Source organism: Leuciscus leuciscus (genome assembly GCF_965113295.1).
Source record: "Leuciscus leuciscus genome assembly, chromosome: 15".
NCBI lineage: Eukaryota > Metazoa > Chordata > Actinopteri > Cypriniformes > Leuciscidae > Leuciscus > Leuciscus leuciscus.
The window spans coordinates 5704662-5724849 of record NC_138739.1 but is presented as its reverse complement, the minus strand read 5'-3'; the positions used below and the strand labels follow the sequence as shown (position 1 = coordinate 5724849).

General features: G+C 36.6%; 1 protein-coding gene across 1 annotated transcript in view; it reads left to right on the top strand.

Moving 5' to 3' along the window:
- Positions 1-11577: 11577 nt before the first annotated feature.
- Positions 11578-20188, top strand: part of LOC309474946 (uncharacterized protein) — a gene marked incomplete at its 3' end in the record, with an annotated part of 99198 nt that continues 90587 nt past the window's right edge. Inside the window, exon 1 of the mRNA XM_082137564.1 lies at positions 11578-11730. Coding sequence (XP_081993690.1) covers positions 11679-11730 — 52 coding nt within the window. The 5' untranslated portion in view covers positions 11578-11678. The remainder of the gene's footprint in view (positions 11731-20188) is intronic.

Here is a 20188-nt window from a genome sequence, read left to right as displayed (position 1 = left end):
TTTCTTTCTTTCTAACTAATTAATCTTTGTTCTTTCTTTCTTTCTTTCTTTCTCTTTCTTTCTTTCTTTCTTTCTTTCTTTCTAACTAATTAATCTTTTTTCTTTCTTTCTTTCTTTCTAACTAATCTTTCTTTTTTCTTTTTCTTTCTTTCAAACTAATCTTTCTTTTTTCTTTTTCTTTCTTTCTAACTAATCTTTCTTTTCTTTCTTTCTTTCTTTCTTTCTTTCTAACTAATCTTCTTTCTTTCTTTCTTTCTAACTAATCTTCTTTCTTTCTTTCTTTCTTTCTAACTAATCTTTCTTTTTTCTTTTTCTTTCTTTCTAACTAATCTTTCTTTTCTTTCTTTCTTTCTTTCTTTCTTTCTTTCTTTCTTTCTTTCTAACTAATTAATCTTTGTTCTTTCTTTCTTTCTTTCTTTCTCTTTCTTTCTTTCTAACTAATTAATCTTTTTTCTTTCTTTCTTTCTTTCTTTCTTTCTTTCTTTCTAACTAATCTTTCTTTTTTCTTTTTCTTTCTTTCAAACTAATCTTTCTTTTTTCTTTCTTTCTAACTAATCTTTCTTTTCTTTCTTTCTTTCTTTCTTTCTTTCTTTCTTTCTTTCTTTCTTTCTTTCTAGCTAATCTTTTCTTTCTTTCTTTCTTTCTTTCTTTCTAATTAATTAATTAATCTTTGTTCTTTCTTTCTTTCTTTCTTTCTAATTAATTAATCTTTGTTCTTTCTTTCTTTCTTTCTTTCTCTTTCTTTCTTTCTTTCTTTCTTTCTTTCTTTCTAACTAATTCTTCTTCTTTTTCTTCTTAGCCAAAATTTCTGACTCTAACTCCTCCTAGACCGTTAAAGCTACGACCACCAAACTCGGGTCAGACCTTCAGACTGTTCTGACTTGGTGTGCTATATCTTTTCAGACTGATTTGACTTTCAGTTTTCTTAAAAATTAATATTAAAAATCATAAAAATCCCATAGACTTACATTGCAGACTGTTCAAATTGAGCCAAGGCTACGGTGGCTCATTAGTGCACAAACTAAAAATGCAAATCTAAACTCTCTGAAGCCATAGACTCAATTAAACTACTATTCTATCTATCTATCTATCTATCTATCTATCTATCTATCTATCTATCTATCTATCTATCTATCTATCATCTTCAAACTTTTTCTATCTATCTATCTATCTATCTATCTATCTTCAAACTCTATCTATCTATCTTCAAACTTTTTCTATCTATCTATCTATCTATCTATCTTCAAACTCTATCTATCTATCTTCAAACTCTATCTATCTATCTTCAAACTCTATCTATCTATCTATCTATCTATCTATCTATCTATCTATCTATCTATCTTCAAACTCTATCCATCCATCCATCCATCCATCCATCCATCTTCAAACTTTTTCTATCTATCTATCTATCTATCTATCTATCTATCTTCAAACTTTTTCTATCTATCTATCTATCTATCTATCTCTCTATCTATCTATCTATCTTCAAACTTTTTCTATCTATCTATCTATCTATCTATCTATCTATCTATCTATCCATCCATCTATCTATCTATCTATCCATCTATCCATCCATCCATCTTCAAACTTTTTCTATCTATCTATCTATCTATCTATCTATCTATCTATCTATCTTCAAACTCTTTCTATCTATCTATCCATCCATCCATCCATCCATCCATCCAACTTCTCTACTAATCTATCTTTCTTTCTTACTAATCTATCTATCTTTCAAACTAACTTCTCTACTAATCTATCTTTCTTTCTTACTAATCTATCTATCTTTCAAACTAACTTCTCTACTAATCTATCTTTCTTTTTAACTAATCTATCTATCTTTCTAACTAACTTCTCTACTAATCTATCTTTCTTTCTTTCTTTTTAACTATTCTATCTATCTTTCTAACTAACTTATCTATCTTTCTTTCATTTTAATCTATCTTTCAAACTAACTTCTTTACTAATCTATATTTCTTTCTTTCTTTTTAACTAATCTATCTATCTTTCTAACTTATCTATCTTTCTTTCTTCTTAATCTATCTATCTTTCATACTAATCTATCTTTCAAACTAACTTCTCTACTAATCTATATTTCTTTCTTTCTTTTTAACTAATCTATCTATCCTTCTAACTAACTTATCTATCTTTCTTTCTTTTTAATTGATCTATCTTTCAAACTAACTTATCTATCTTTCTTTTTAATCTATCTATCTTTCAAACTAACTTATCTATCTTTCTTTCTTTTTAATCTATCTATCTTTCAAACTAACTTATCTATCTTTCTTTTTAATCTATCTTTCAAACTAACTTCTCTACTAATCTATATTTCTTTCTTTTTAACTAATCTATCTATCTTTCTAACTAACTTATCTATCTTTCTTTATTTTTAATCTATCTATCTTTCAAACTAACTTATCTATCTTTCTTTTTAATCTATCTTTCAAACTAACTTCTCTACTAATCTATATTTCTTTCTTTCTTTTTAACTAATCTATCTATCTTTCTAACTAACTTATCTATCTTTCTTTCTTTTTAATCTATCTATCTTTCAAACTAACTTCTCTACTAATCTATATTTATTTATTTATTTTTAACTAATCTATCTATCTTTCTAACTAACTTATCTATCTTTCTTTCTTTTTAATCTATCTATCTTTCATACTAATCTATCTATCTTTCAAACTAACTTCTCTACTAATCTATATATCTATCTTTCTTTCTTTTTAATCTATCTATCTTCCATACTAATCTATCTATCTTTCAAACTAACTTCTCTACTAATCTATATTTCTTTCTTTTTAACTAATCTATCCTTCTAACTAACTTATCTATCTTTCTTTCTTTTTAATTGATCTATCTTTCAAACTAACTTATCTATCTTTCTTTCTTTTTAATCTATCTATCTTTCAAACTAACTTATCTATCTTTCTTTCTTTTTAATCTATCTATCTTTCAAACTAACTTATCTATCTTTCTTTTTAATCTATCTTTCAAACTAACTTCTCTACTAATCTATATTTCTTTCTTTCTTTTTAACTAATCTATCTATCTTTCTAACTAACTTATCTATCTTTCTTTCTTTTTAATCTATCTATCTTTCAAACTAACTTCTCTACTAATCTATATTTATTTATTTCTTTTTAACTAATCTATCTATCTTTCTAACTAACTTATCTATCTTTCTTTCTTTCTTTCTTTTTAACTAATCTATCTATCATTCTTTCTTTTTAACTAATCAATCTTTCTTTCTTTTTTTAACTAATCTATCTTCTTTCTTTCTTTCTTTCTTTCTAACTAATCCACCATTCTTCCTTTCTTCCTTCCAACTAATCAGTCTTTCTTTCTTTCTTTCTTTCTTTCTTTTTCAACTTTGTTTCTTTCTTTGTAATCCACAAGTCCTTTCTTTCTTTCTTTCTTTCTTTCTTTCTTTCCTTCCAACTATCAGTCTTTCTTTCATTCTTTCATTCTTTCTTTCATTCTTTCTTTCTAACTAATCTTTCTTTTAATCTATCTTTCTAACTAATCTTTCTTTCTAACTAATCTATCTTTTTCTTTCTAACTAATATTTTTTCTTTCTTTCTAACTAATTTATCAATCAAAATTTAAACTACTTTAAACTTCAAACTACTTCAAACTCCTAACTACTTTTATTTCTTTCAAACTATCTGGTCCGGCTTTCTCAAGCCAACTTAAAGTTTGTCTCAAACTTTTTTTCTAGTCATTTTTTTATTATTGTATTTTTTCTAATATGTGAAGCTTGTAACCTGTAGGCTCCTCACTGTGTATAATGTTATTTTGGTCATGAAAAATTATTAATAAAAGAAATCAAGCCCCAATGTCTCACTTTTTTATAGATTTTTATTCAAAAATATTAAAGGGGTCATGAACTGGCTTTTTAAAAATTGTTATATTGTTGTCTGAGGTCAACTTATGACGTTCGCTTGGTTTTTACATTCAAAAACATCAAAATGAATAAGTAATAGGCTATTTTCTACCCTAGTTTTGAGCCTAGCTCAAGTAAACGCCCACTGCTGTGAGTGGATAACAGTTTTGCACTGTTTTACTCACATAAGTGTGTTGCATCATTCCTGTCGGATCCAATATAGAAGGCACAGCGCCGTTTTTTTTATCTTAATCGGTCTGCAAATCCAGTCTCGACCTGTGTCTTGTTTACAAAACAATCCTCAGTGAAATGAAGCGAACAAACGGACAATGTTTTACCCACATCAGCTGGAACGTCATTAAAAAGAAAGTTTAACCATGCATTCCTATTGGAATCCAGAGGAAGCTTATGCAGCGACTGTCTTCTTCCACAACCAGGCACTGCACAATATTTTGTAAACGGCATGTTTATTGCTCGGTAGCTCGATCCGGTGTTACAATATATTCGGTTCCTGAAATATTTGGTTCCAATGGGTGGAGCTATATGAATATTCACGAGACCATAGCGTGGGCGGGGCGACAAATACAAGCGAGTGGAACGGAAATTATTAGCGTGAGCACCTGCTCGTTTTGTTTTATGGATTATTTATTTCAAACAGGTAATAAAGTTGAACGAAGTTAATCTTAAACTACTCGTATATATTTTATAAATAATTCATCGTTTTGTAGCATGTGTTTCAGTTCTCTGAGTTTACCTGAACTGAACTAATCCTGTAGGAAGCGTTGCAAGACCTACAATAAAGGCATATTTCTCCAAATTTTCCCAGATTAGTTGTTGCTGACGTTATAGAACTGTTCGTTTCTCTTGAATTACTGAGATTAGGATTTTTAAAGGTGTGTGATTGCTGGTTAAATAAATATTTACAAATATATTCTTGTGTCTTTATTCTGTCTTCCAAAGTTGTCTGCATATTATTAAAATAGCCTTTTAAATTATAGGCCGATAGCTCAAGACGCCATAAGAACTTGTTGCATGTTGCATGCTTTGGATGATGCTTTATACTGACTTAACTGGAAATCTTTTTGATACACAACCTTTACTTTATCAAAGGTTATCATAAATGTTAAGCTTCAGATGCATTAACAGTTGTTTTCTCTAGCAATGCTTTAGAACAGTGGTCAAATTAATTGATAATAATGACTAACCATTAATCATAAAAATTAGGCCTACATCTTATCAGTTTAGTAATGTTATCATTCATATGTAATCTTTTTGTAAACAAGTGAACAGAAACACACTGGTGTAGAAGGCATGGGTATACCAAAATATTAAGGAAAGGTATATTTATAAATACATATTTGAATAATATAGTAAATATTTTATTAGTCCTGCTGTATTCATTTTCTCTTGTCTAACATTCTTGTTTTTACAGCTGAATATGAATAAAATATGTAATTTTAAGACACTGTATCTTACTATAAAAATAATTTTGAGTTAATGAATGAATGCTTTAAAAAAACTCAATAATTTTTACACAGAAATATGTTGAGGCAGATGTTTTTGTTGATCAGTTTTAAACAGTCTAGATCATATTTAGGATAGGTAGATAACTTTATGCATATAGTTTTATATTATAAAAATTATATGTATTATATTCTTTAACTGAGAATACTTTTTTAATTATATGTCCATATCCCACCACACCTGAGAAACTGACCTCTATTTCTGACCTCTATGTCTGTGCAATTTACTATTGTACACAGCTTTGGCCAATAAATGATTGGTTCAGTACATATAGTTTGTGAAGCATTCAACATCCAGTTAGCTATGGTGATGTTTTAAAATAATAACGAGTCTCAACCACAATTCATATAAATAAACCTACCCATCTTTGTTGAATTTGTCACTTGGGCTGTCAATATAAGGAAATGTTTAAAACCTTGTATGAATTGAAAAAAAATCTGGAAAGGTTCCTCATGGTGTTTCTAAAAAAAAATGTAAATATGTCCTTCTTAGAATGAGAGGTGAGTTAAGTAACACTTAGTGATTTCTGTCTCTTCATGATCAAAACATACTACTTTTAGATGAGGTCTTATACTGTATTATACAGTGAGGTTTTTATTTGCCCTATATGCAAACACCCTTAATGTTGTACTCTCCCATGCATGATATCAATGAAAGAACATTTTAAATTTGCCAAATAAAAAATTAATTTGGCATTGCCAAATAAAAAACTAAATTAAATGAATCAATTTGCTAGAGTTTTGTCTCTGTTTTATTACAATTAAGTGCACTTATACCTTTGGAATGGTACATTGATTCAAAACTACAAATTGCACAAACTGAGTATAACATTACTTTAGTTGGACCTATACATCAATACAATTGAAATAAGTATCACTTAATTTGACCACTGTTCTAAAGCATTGCTAGAGAAAACAACTGTTAAAGCAACTGAAGCTTAACATTTATGATAACCTTTGACAGTTGTGTATCAAAAAGATTTTCAGTTGAGTGTAAAGCAAACATTCAAAGCATGCAACAACATGCAACTCCAAGTAGCCTATGTTGTCTTGAGCTATCATAGCCTATAATATAAAAGCTATTTCAATAATAGCCTACAGACAACTTTGGGAGACAGAATCAAAACACAAGAATATATTTGTAAATATTTATTTAAACATGCAATAATAGACATTTAAAAAGCTTAATCTGTGAGAAACGAACAGTTTTAGGAGTAGTTTAGGACAAAACGCCATCTGAGGTGCTCACGCTAATAATTTCTGTTCCACTCGCTTGTATACGCCCCGCCCATGCACGCTATGGTCTCGTGAATATTCATGGTAGCTCCACCCATTGGAACCAAATATTTCAGGAACCGAATATATTGTAACCATAGACAGTATAAGAAGTGGACAGAGCCATCTCATGGGAACTCAGTTGAGACAAGTGAAGCCCATTTTTAGCGTTTTTTTTATTTAATTTTTTTAGGACTTCCGTTCCTGACGCGCAGACTCAAACCGAGCTTGACGACGTAGATGTGACGTGAGCAACCCGTCTGTCTTCTAGTGGCTGTGGCATGAGAAATCTGAATCATTCCCTTCCGAATCTTGCAGAGACGGAGATCGTGAGTAGGAGGTGTCCATGAGCTTGGAGCAGGAGAAACTTTTGCTAGGTATTCTGATAAATTATTTTGTAATTTTGCCTCCACGTCTCCCCGATTGCCCGCAAGCTTCTCCTCCTGTCCATACGGTAATCTCTCTACTGTGCGACAGAGAGTCGTGTGGTTATGACGCAATCGTTAGCCTACTTTTACAAAAACTGCTTCTACGGGGCCATAACATAAGCTACAAGGTAATGGAGCATTTTATACATTGTCGTGTTTCTTTAGAAATAAATAATGGACAAATGGAGTCTTTAAACGCCTCAGATGTAAAGTTATTCGCTGTCAAAGTGACGCCAAAATGAATGGGAGTCAATGGGATGCTAACAGCAGGTGAAGTTCTGCTACAAGATGGTGGCACGCGGCCGGCTTCAACTTCCGGTCGACTTCCTTCCCGCTTGATTGTAACACCGGTTTGTCATCAGGAGGTAGGCCTATGTTATTTAGCTATGCGTGTAATGCGCGAATCGGTGGGCGGGGCTAAACCGGCCGTGTTGAAGTAGGCGTTGATCTTCTTCTGCGGGGGTGGTGTTTTATCCTCTTTGTCGTCATAGTTCCCCACTTTGAAAAACGAGTCGTTTGCTGAGCCTGGTGTCAATAAAAGCTTTTATTGGACTAACAAGAACGTTTTCAGTTCTGAAACTTACAGGATATTCTTATAATATGATGACCTCTTATATGTCAAAAGCTCAAGGAAAATTTGATTTCTCAGTTCATCACCCCTTTAATTTCTCTGCTGTGGAAGGACTTAGCCTACTTCTTTTTTTTACAGATAATTTCTCCAGCCTTTGAAAAAATCCTCTCACAAGGGACACTTGTTGCTGGCATGCAAATATATTTTTTAGCAAGGACATACAAGAGGAAAGATTACTGCTCTCTCTTAGTAAGTTAGGGGATCATGAGTTCTGGGCAAAAATGCATCGTTTGGATATTTTTTCACTTCCACTGTGGCATCAGCTGTAGCATTGTGTATTATCTGGGTTTCACGGATATGATTATCAAAAAGTTCCCATAAACTGCTGTCTTCACAGTGTCCCAACAGTTTGTTATTATATTTCAATTATAATTATATTTCAAACAATGCATACCTTGCTTAGATGGCCCAGCAGTGTCAGTAACAGGCCTATAGGTACAGGGGGAATGCTACCATCCTCTGCTCCCTGCAAAATGGCAAGATGAGTGCTCCTCAAATGGCGCATCATGGACGATGTATTGTTGCAGTAGGCTAGCTGCAGATCACAATACATACATCTCACTATTTGGGGTTTCCAAATGGAAATGCTCCCACCCCACAGATGTACGGCATCTATGTCTCTCTCTCTCTCTCTCTCTCTCTCTCTCTCTCTCTCTCTATATATATATATATATATATGAATCTATATATGTATCTATATATGTATCTATCTATTAATCTATCTGTCTATATATATTTCTATCTATGCATCTATTAATGTGTCACTATATGTATAGCCTACTCTGTCTGTCTCTAGCCTATCAGTCAATGTGTACATTTAAATGTAAGTCTAAATATAACTAAACGAATCGCACTATAAATGTCACTATATCACCAAAATCCGCTATCTCAAAATCAAACTCCTCTCACAAAAACCCAGGAGGTCAAGATGCGTTGACTTCACTTTTATACAGATGTGCAATTGTGTGGTCTGTTCCCGACCCTGTCAATCAAACGCTGATTCGGCGGACCATGCCACCTGTCGAAACACTTGTGAAACACTCCGAAGCTTCATTTAGCCGTAGTCACGTGACATGGGTGTTTTGAATCACGCTTCGGATCAGTGTTTCGAAACATCTGCGCTTCGGGATCTCGCAAAGCTTCGGAACGTCAGTTTCGCGTCAGCCATCCCTATCTTCAGCCCGCTGTATCCATCATCCATAATCCATCATCCATCATCCATCATCCGCCCGCTGTATCCACAGTCATCATCTACATACAAGAGATCAAGATCACCATCCAGCTAAGTTCATTATCTAGTTCAAGTTCTTCAATATCCCCTCACCAGTCATCTCTGCCTCTGTTCAAATAAAACCTGTTATTGAACTACTCACCTGTCTGCTTACCTGTCATGACCAGAAGACATGAAGCTCTATCTGTAATTTCCACCTGATGATCCCGTCAGCTTGTATTCAGACATTTCTGCCTGGATGAAGGAGCATCATCTACAGGTCAGCCGTGCAAAGATGGAGATCCTTGTATCTCCTACAGACCCATCAGTTGACCACAACCTCACTGTGTAACTGAGGTCCACAACACTAACACCAACCAGGACAGCAAGGATCCACTCCATACAACGAGGCATTGGAAAGATTGTAAGTACATCAGGAGTTTATTTAACCCTCTGGGGTCTGAGGGGTTTTTGGGGTCCTTGAGATGTTCTGACATGCCCTGACATTTGTGCTTTTTTCAGTTGCTTATAAACATATTAATGGCAAAGGTGTAATTACACTCTATTTAGCACAAACAGGGCTACCATAATATGTGAGCAACATGCATGTACATGTTTGTATTTTTGAGAGAATAATGTTTATGCATGGTTATTGAAAAACCTAAAAACTAAAGTTTCTGAAATAAGGCCACAAAACACATACTAAATATGTGTCAATAAGACTTTTGACTAATGGATGTCGTTGCCTAGAGTTTTTTCTTCAAAATGATGTGAAAATCATCCTACCTAATCATTTACATAACACAATACATTGATTTAAATCTTGTAAAACACTTTTTGTTTGTAAAGGCAATATGCGCAAGGGGCGTCAACGATTCAACACCATCATGCATATTTAGTGATTCACACCTGAGGAGACAATGGGGCACGCATACTTAATGAGCCATTCATTCAGTGTGTCACCTATAGCCACAAGAAAGAATGCAAGAGCAATATATATATATATATATATATATATATATATTAGGGGTGTAACGGTTCATAAAATTCACGGTTCGGTTCGATACGATACACTTGTGTCACGGTTCGTTTCGGTTCGGTTCGGTACGTTTTCCATACAGCAAAAATAAATAAATGCCAGAGAAATTTCCTTGAATTATTTTTTTATTTTATTATTATTTTATTTAATGAAACTAACATCATAAAGTATGATTTTTTTATTTAATTTTTTTTGTTGCTTTTTTTACTGAGCAATAATGGAGCTCTATTTACTCTCTAATTGACTCTTCTTATGAGCATATAAAACAAAACAGCTCCTTGGACAAAATGAAATGTAATATTGTAGAGCTAGTTATAAACAAAGGTTTATTTTAGTTCAGATTAACATTTGAGGGCAGCAATTGTATTCATAATGTCAAAATAAAACCGACGTAAAGTTACTTGAAAGCCCACTATTCCTGACAAACTTCCATACCTTGCAGTTGGTGTTACTACAGCAAATCCATTCCACGGTGAATGTTGCTGATCTGTGGACACTGGCCAGTTCATTCATGGCACGATGTTTCTTCCTGGTTTCCACGTCAGTGCTGTTTGATCCGTTAATAACAGAGAAATGTGCATGTTTCTCACTAGATCTCGCAGCGATGTTATTACTTCAGTGGCGAATTCAAAAAGCATTTGAAATTCAAATGCTTTCTTTACTGGTCTGGATCTCTTAGCACTGTGTGGTGTTGCTTGATCAGGCTTGCGCATAGGGCTCGCGAGTCCCGCTTCACAGGTCAAAACTGATAAACGGTCCACGCGAACACAATAAGAGTAGCTCAGTTTCGTTCCTTGCATTGCATTTGCCAGATGATGTTGTGGTCGCGCCAGCCTCTATGAGCGTGCTTGCCACCCGCGACGCGCCTTCATTTGAAATAACGAAATTTTGGTCGGCAGAAAAAATGGTCCAACAAACCGTTCGGTACGTAATGCCTACCGAAAACAGAACCGAAAGCCTCGTACCGAACGGTTCGATACGAATACGCGTATCGTTACACCCCTAATATATTTATATATATATTCTACCAAATTGGTTCACAGTTGGAAGCATGTCAAATTTTTTTTTTTTTTTTTTTTCACAAATTGTGCTTGCAAATTGTATAATATCCAAGGAAAACATGTCTAGTAATTGTGCAGTTAATTCTCATACTGTATTTTCAGTTTTGGAATATGTATCCTCTCCCCAAATTTGTCAATAATAAAACACAATAAAAATTATTTAAAGAAAAGGCTTATATTTACCTTTTAAAATTTGTTTACATCTACCTTGTAAATATATTTTTTTTATTAAAAAGGTTACAATTACAAACGTCCTGAAGAGAGTTACAGGAGAGAGCAGAGCCAAACACTCACAGGATCTCATGACAAGATCAAACTGTTGCTTTAAGATGTTTTTAACACGTTATTGGTCAGTTTATTTCTGTTGAAAGTGTCACCAGTGACTTACAGGAAGTTGAGGCCTACTGGAGCTCAAAGTGACAAACTGACAATGTTCAGAGTGTGAATTAATCAGCTAAGAAAGAGTTAGACAGTCACACATTAACACTTAAAGATGTGCAGTTATTTTAACTGATTGTAGAGTTTCACTTCACTTTACTACAGAGCAGCTTCACATCAGCGCATCTGTCATTTTATTACTGAACCAGTTTTGAAGAGTTTGTCTTTTCATATTTGTGGACTGAAACCCATGAAGATGTTTCTCCCTGTTTTGCTCTGCTTGTGTTTCTGGCGTCTGGTTGGTGAGTTTAAATGTGTTTTTTATGGCTAAAGTTGTTTCAGTTCTGATATCATGTGGTTAAAAAATATTCACTGTTATTCTCATATAGAAGTAATTCATCTGTTGAATTTTTTTTATTAAAATAACTAGCATGGATAAGAGCAGCAATAACCTCTCTTAGGGTAAACAGAACAGAACCAACATGAAGGTATTGCAGATATCATTAATTCAAGATTTTAAGTACATAATTCGAGAATTTATTCTGATTCAAAGGGCAATCAGAAGGCCAAATCCTGACTGACGAGAGGAGGAGCTGGGGGAGGAGGAGCTGGGGAAGGAGGAGCTGGGGAAGGAGGAGCTGGGAAGGGAGGAGCTGGGGAGGGGAGGGAGGAGCTGGGGAAGGAGGAGCTGGGGGAGGAGGAGCTGGGGAAGGAGGAGCTGGGGGAGGAGGAGCTGGGGAGGGGGAGGGGGAGAGGATTGGGGGGATCCTTCGAATTGGAAGGATGGGTGTGGTGGATCCTTTCCCGTCCTACCTATCCCATAATTCTTTTCGGCAGAGCGTAATGGCGGACGAAGCGAGCGGTAGCGGAGTGGGAGAGGAGTATGCTTTTCGATGTAAGTTTTTTCAAAACTGGCTTTAAAAAAAATATATTTTTTCAGTGGTTGTCTAGTTAGGCATTTTGTTTTAGCGTTAAGCATTTTTTTTTTACATTTGTACGTTTATATGTAAAAAAAACAAACATTACTTTCGTAAACTAGCTTCTTCCTTACTGCCTGTGTGAATATCCCCTTACACACAGCTAATTTGTTAGTGATTGAAGCTGTTTTTAACGCTTCTAGGGACGAAAGAGCAGACAGAAGTGTTTATAAAGCTCCGGGGAGAGAACGATGAGCTCTTCACCGGAGCAAAGAACTCTGCCACTGTGGGATGGAGGTACAGGAATAAATCTATTTAGAAATCCCATTGTAATATCAAGGCAGTTTTGTTTCTTTTTTGTTTTGTGCAGTACAGATAACATTTCCTGCAGTCATTAAACAGCTGAAACATTTTCTTACTTCTCTTGTTTTGTCATTTTGTAGTATAATTCTGTACAGTATTGTTCCACAATTGTCGTTTTGATATCTGTGATTAACACAATTCCAATATTTTCTCTTTTTCTCCTACATTAGGATAGTTTTGGAGAAGATGGGCCTGTCTGGTAAAGTGACACCAGCCCAAGCAAAGAAAAAGTGGGACAATTTAAAAAAGAAATATAAAGTATGTCCATATATAGAAAATAATATTTTTGTTAGTAACAGTTAAAAAAAATCCTAGGTTTAAGCTGACATGTTTTGTGAACAGTTTAGATTTTACTTGTCTTTTAGGAATGCAAGTATCCAGGGTCAGGAGAGGGAGTGATTGGGAAGCCCACTGCTGCTACTTGGCCCTGGTTTGTCCAAATGGATGAGGTTTTAGGACAAAGGCCTTCAATTTGCCCCCCTGTCCTTATTGCCTCCATCCCTATGGACACTCCAGGGCCAAGTGCAGCAGTGAGTGACCAAGAGGAGAGAGAGGAAGAAGAGAGGGAAGGAGATAGGCAGCCAGCAGCGAAGAAGAGGAGAAGGGACAGTGACCAGGAGCTGTTAGACCTCATCAGGGAGGACATGAGGCAGCAGAGAGAGGCTGAAGAGAGGAAAGCACAGGCTGAAGAGAGGAGGGCACAGGAGAGCAGGGAGAGGATGGACAGGCTCTTCTCCATTCTGGAGCGTTTGGTCCCCAAATATTTTTTTTTTTTTTTGGGGGGGGGGGGGAGTGGGAGGGATTACATTTTTTCCATTGTTAGCTTCAGTTGTTTGAAATAAATTGTTTGAAAGAAATACTTCTCATTCATTGTATTTCTTTTTTATTTTCCATACTTTTCAAAGTAAAAGGAACATTTGTAAAGAAAATGAAGTGTATAATTATTTAATAACATTCAGAAAACAAAATTGAGGTAACAAAATTCAAGAACATACAGAAACTATTTACAGAACTATTTACAGGACAACATATTTTAACAAATCACTGCAGGATTAATCTGAGTGACCAGGTATTGGACCATTTTTATGTTTAATTACAACGGGAGTCCCTGGCAGTGTTGCTGGAGCCGCTGAAAGGATGAGAGACATGGATGGAGTGCAGCAGGGATCCGTGGCTGGTCCTCTGGTTGGCGAGTGAAACATCACAGGGTGGTCTGCAGAGAGCTTCAGGATGTCTCCTCCCATTGTCCACTACATCGTCCACCAGCAGGGTTTGCAGAGCGACTCAATCAACGGCTGTCACATCTGTAACATGCATTAATAAATATGTAAACAGGAGAAATTGAATCCAATCCTTTCATGACAAAGTACTTTTTAAATAAGATATTAAAGTTATTGTTTACTTGCTTGTTAAAGGTAGTCATGACCTGGTGGTACAACCTCCAGGGCAGACACCTGAGCACAGAGTTGGTCCCGCCACTGAGCACCGCTGACGGCCTCCATGTCAGCCTCCCCCTCATCTTCCTCCACATCGTCCTCAGGCTCATCCTCAGGTGCCAACACGTCTCCGGCACTGAGGCAGATGTTGTGGAGGATGGTGCATGCTGTCACAACCTGCAATAGCATATATAAATTTAGTATATTGTGATATTGAAAAAAAATAATTTAATATAACGCTGGCTGGTAACTTACATGAGGAACAAAGGTGTAGTGCACCTTCAGCGCTTGCAAGAAGATGGACCGGAACCTTGTCTTCATCATTCCAAAAGCACGCTCTATAATGGAGCGTGCCCTGGAATGATGGCTGTTAAAGCGCTGCGCTCCCACACCTAGCACCTGCCTCTTGTAAGGAGTGATGAGGGGGAGAGGCCGTTGGAGGCATGGATATCCTCCATCGGCCAAGATGAAATGCCCTGGAGGAGGGTAGGATGACTGAGCGTACAGTGGGCTGTGGCGGAGCACCCTGGAGTCGTGCACCGATCCAGGCCAGCCCACGTACGTATCGATGAAGCGGCCCTGATGGTCACAAACAGCCTGAAGGATTATGGATGGAAACAGTTTCCTGTTTCTGTAGCACTGACCATCAGGGCCGCTCGGAGGCTTCATGCGGATGTGACAGCCGTCGATGGCACCTGCAGCTTTGATAAAAGCTCTGTGGTGTGCCAGCCCTGCAAACCCGCGGGACACTTCTTCCAGGTGCTCCGGGGTCTTCGGGAGGAAGATGACCTTGTGGCGAATGGCCACCACCTCCTCAGTCACCCGGTGGACAATGTAGTGGACGGTGGACCGGGGCATCCCAAACACTCTTGAGACCACCCTGTAGGATGCTCCACAGGCCAACCAGAAGAGAAACACCAGGGTCTCTATTGTAGCACCCCACCCATGTCTTCTCTCCTGGTTCAGGAGGTTCTGCAACACTGCCAGAGACTCCCTGCTCAGCCGAAAGTCTGGTCGGGGATCTTCCTGGCTGAAGAAACGGTCCAAAACTGGGACACTCAGGTTAATCCTGCAGTAACGGGGTCTGGTCTGGTTAAGGAAAAGTAGAGAACAAATACATAATATAATTAGTACATTAGAATAAGTGTTTAACAGATAAAAGCATTATTCTAATTTAAGACAAATTTAAATATCAAAACTCCAATTATTTTTTAATACAATGCACATTATACATATTACATGAATAATTATATACATATTATTGATATATATATATATATATATATATATAATCTATATCATTATTTAGATAGATAGATAGATAGATAGAGTTTCTCTGACAAAACAAGCTAAAGTTTATGCTTCGGCTCAATGAATTTGTAGGGGAAATTAGCAGAATACTTAAAAACATAAATAAAAATAGGCTATAATGGCTTACCTGGATATGACTGTCTTGTAGTCTGATATAAAAAACTCTCTGACAACGAGCAAAGAAAGTATTTAATTTATTTAATTGCTTTATTTCTTCCAAAATAATTTAAATGAGGAGAATAACTTGTTTGTCCATTTTCCCGCTTCTTGCTTAGCGCTGTCACGGTTGCTAGGCGACAGGATATGAGCAACGGGTAAGGGAGGGAACTGAAAGAAGGGTAGGCTGTCCAAATTCACAAACACCGACTTCCGGGTTTTGCGGTCGTCGGAGGACCCCTCCTCCTTCAACCGGGTAGGAAGGATCCTAAGGAGGATGCAGACCCTGAATTTGGACACAGCCGATATCTTCAACTCTGCGGCTGCTGGTAAGTGGTGTTTCATTCTCAGCGAAGTGCTTTTAATGTTTGTTTACTTATTATTTTGCAAGAACGACGTGAAGAGAGCATGCAGACAGAGATGTTGTTTATATTGCTGTGTGTAGGCTGTAGAAGTAACGTTAGCTTGCTGTTTGAGTGAGACAAGTTTCAGAGGGTCTGGTCTTTTTATGTTATTTGACTAAAAACTATTATTTATACTTTAAACTATTGTTATTATTTCTACAGTATTAATTTAAAAAAAACTTAGAGTGCCTTAAATTATTATCACAACACTGGCAAGGCCTACCAGTAGCCTATCTTATGTTTTGTGTGCAGCAGCCTCTGTGAACATCTCCTCTACCAGCCTGGGCAGAATCTGCAGCTTTACAGCAGGTCAGTGAGCTAGTGAGCCAGTTCCAAACACTGTCAGCAATCTTTACATCTTGTCATGGTCACATAAAAATTGTTTAATCAGCTAATATATCTCCTATATGTTTGTTTGTCTACAGTCTCAGATCAACTCCAGCAGTATCAGCATCATCATCATCATCATCATCATCATCAGCAGCAGCAGCAGCAGCAGCAGCAGCAACAGCAAAGGCAGCAAACTCACTTAAGGACTTTAGTAAGAATTTACCAGAACAGGTATCACATTAATGTTAAAAATCTTGTAAAGTATTAATTGCTGTATTTTTTCTGTTTGCTTTGTTTTTATTTTCATTGTATAAATGTAACTCTTGTATTTTTGTAAATCAGTTTATGCCATGAAAGTAGCCACAGATGCTGACATGGCATTAAAGGAGTCATGAACTGGATTGTTTTATTATTTTATAATGTTGCCTGGGGTGCCCTTATAATGTTAGTATGATTTTTACATCAAAAATGGTCATAATTTATAAATAAAAGCCATTTTTCCAAGCCTGATTTCAGCCTCAGATTTGAACGCTCTGTTTTAAGGGGCGTGTCTGCTGTGAGACTGCAGTGCAAACGCCCACTGCTGTGATTGCTTGCATATGAAATAGCTAATAGTATTACATGAACTCTGTCGAAAACTTTTACTACGTTTTTACTATTACAGCTATCGAGATTAACAAATCGTGAAAAGTATCGTTTAAAGCATTATATTTAAATCTATTCCATCACATGAAAGGTTGCAGCATGATGAGCACTGACTGAGCAGATGACAGACAGTCTGTTGATCGCGTGAATAAAGATCTTATCATTGCAACGCAATTTTTGTAAAATGTTTAGCACAGACACCTAAGCCAGTGGGAAGGGTTGTAGGAACCGCGTCATTAAAAATGAATTTAATCCACTGGTCCCTGATAGCTTGGTCCGTTCTTGGGAGAGAAAAAAACATTTCCATGTTGATTCTGGCAGTCAACAACAGAGCAACTCACGTGTGCACCACGTTTCTGCATCTTTCACGGTCGAGTGCGTACTTCGAATCGGAATTCATGGCGGCGCTCGACTGAATATGAGGGGGAGAGGGTCAGGGCGGGCTTCCTGCAGCATAGGTCTGCGGTGTCCATATATGGTATATCCTGCACGTATTTGAGTGCGTGTGCACGTGGGCTGGTTGACGAACCCAGGGGTAAACAAACGCTTCACTTTTAAATATCGGCTTCCCGGCCAGTGTATAATCGTTAGGCAATCATAACATACATTTTTTCTCGTGGAAAAGTGAAAATTACAGGTCATGACTCCTTTAAATAAAACTATACTGTACTCTACGAAACATGGGCCACGTTGATTTTGTCCTACACAGTTTACTATTACAGCTGTTCTTTATTATTCTGTTTAACAGAGAAGAAAAATCCATCAGGTTGGGACAACTTAAGATACTTCAGTTTCTAATCCCAGAGTTATTAATAGGTGCACATACATTTTATTTTTTTTACTTTTAAACTTAAAATTAGTCTTTTCTGTTCTGTTTCTTTTTCAAACCTGCATCAATGCATTTGCTGCCGTATCGATACAGAATCATCCATATTGATATATTGCTGTATTGATATTTTGAGCACAGCCCTATTTAAAGCCTTGTTCCATGTGCCCCTTTTTATACTTTGAGCACCTGCCCCTCCAGAGGTCTCTGCACGGCCCTGTGTGCAACTATGCCATCAAACCCATGCAAATGCAAGAAAATGCTTTTTTAATAGCTGTCCACTGTAGTGACCTCTATGCATGAAAGGGTTAAAGTCGTAAAGTGAGCAGTATAAATTAAAATGAAGCGCATAGATTCGACAGGCATGTATTCATGATACTAAGCAGGGCAGCCGGTCTCGGATCCTCCTCAGCTCAACAGCGCCACACGTTCTTCCAGTGTAAATCTGTGGTGGAAAATGGAACTGCAGCGCGCTCTAATTGAGAGCCATTAGTGCAGATTTCAGACTGACCCGTTTATTTACCTTACGTAAACCTTGCTCTAGAACACGACGATATCAGTCCACTTCAGCTATGTGTATATTAGTCTGTATCAGGTCAGTAACTATTTGGCGTGTCTGTTCTCCCTATATAGAGTAGCGTATGAAATTAAAGAAAGCAAGTGAATAGCCTTACGTGAATAGCCTTTATTTACAGCAATTCTTTTATGTTTGTTATATGTGTGTTCTGAGCAAGGTTATAATCGTTAACGAAAACGAACGAAAAAACGAAAACTAGGTGAGAAAAAAACATTGTCGTTAACTGAAATAAAAATAAAAACGAGGCAATTCAAAAAACGAACTAAAACTGTAATGTGTGTTTGGCAAAACTAACTAAAATAAAATACAATTTTAGAGTTTTCGTCTTTGTCAATGTCTTTTATAGAGCAAAACACCGGCTGCCACATATTGCGTTTCATTATTCATCCTTTCCCTGCTCTCCCTCCGTCTCTCTGTCACTCACGCGTCTCTCACGCGCTCACTCACACACACACACACACACACACACACACACACACACACACACACACGCGCGCTCACACGCACACACACACACACACACACACACACACACACACACACACACACACACACAGCCCCTCCCCTTCGTGCACACACCGCGTCTCCATGAAAACGAGTGTTCGTTGAAATCAAGCAGTTTGCTAAAGGTTGGTCTCTCGTGAACACCTTTACATAATAAAAAGTGGTATAAAAGTATTTTAAATTCTGAATAATATTTTGGCTGTGTGTTAATGTCGACCCGAGAAGCGATTGCGCCTTCTTTAGAAAGTTAACTAGTTGCAAGTTTGAGGTAAAATGCAGTTGGGTTGTCGATGTCAAAACACCATAAGCTGTGATTCGAAAATTAAATAATGTTATGTCATGTTTTTACTCTTACACTGAATATTTCCTGCTTCAATCCAGATTAGTTGTATATAGGGTAAATTTAGTATAGGGTGTGAAAATTGTACAGCTGTGGGATAGGGCTGTGCGATATGACGATATCGTATGGACAATATAAAAAGTATATTGTTTCATATTATGCTCTATCGTTTATATCGTGGTGTTGCAAAAAACATTGTTTACGACAAAACTTTTTCATCATTTGGATGACTGCAATCTTACACGCAACCACGGGGACGCAAGCAGAAACGTGAATAATGGCGAGTGAAGGGGAGACAGAACCGGGTGGCTCCGAGCAGGAGAAGGACCAGCCAAGACAAACCGAGGAGCTCGTTCCTAAACGAGGGGCTACCTCTGTAGCATGGACATGGTTTGGTTAACTTTCTATATGTTTGGTTGACTATTTTATTTTGATAATGAACATGCTGCGATGTCATGTTAGCAATGCTAGAACGTGTGCGTTTTATTCTGTTTCCTCCGTTCACAGAAGAGCTTTAAGTGCGTGATGTGACATTGTTTGAATCAATCTATCCTGCAATTTTCGCTGGTTTCAAAAACAAAAAGTTGCATATTACCTGCTATTCATTTTCACTGAAATGTAGGCCTAATTGTTTGACATTTGGTGACATATACAGTAGCATATACATCCTCGGGAAAACTAACGCCAGCGCATTGCCATTGCGACATAGGCTACCTATGACTTGACAGCTGAGCACGGGCATTTCACTCACGTTGATATTGGCTATGCGTCAATATCACATTTGCACAGTAGCCTAGCCTATTATTTGAATTCATGATTGGTTGACTGCCAAATTAAAATATTTAACAGAATGATCAAATAATGTTAATAACCGGTTAATGGCCTTTTCAAATAAGTGTGTCTGAGAACGATTAAATTAGATTTTGTTTCCTTTTCTGGTTATGTTCCTGT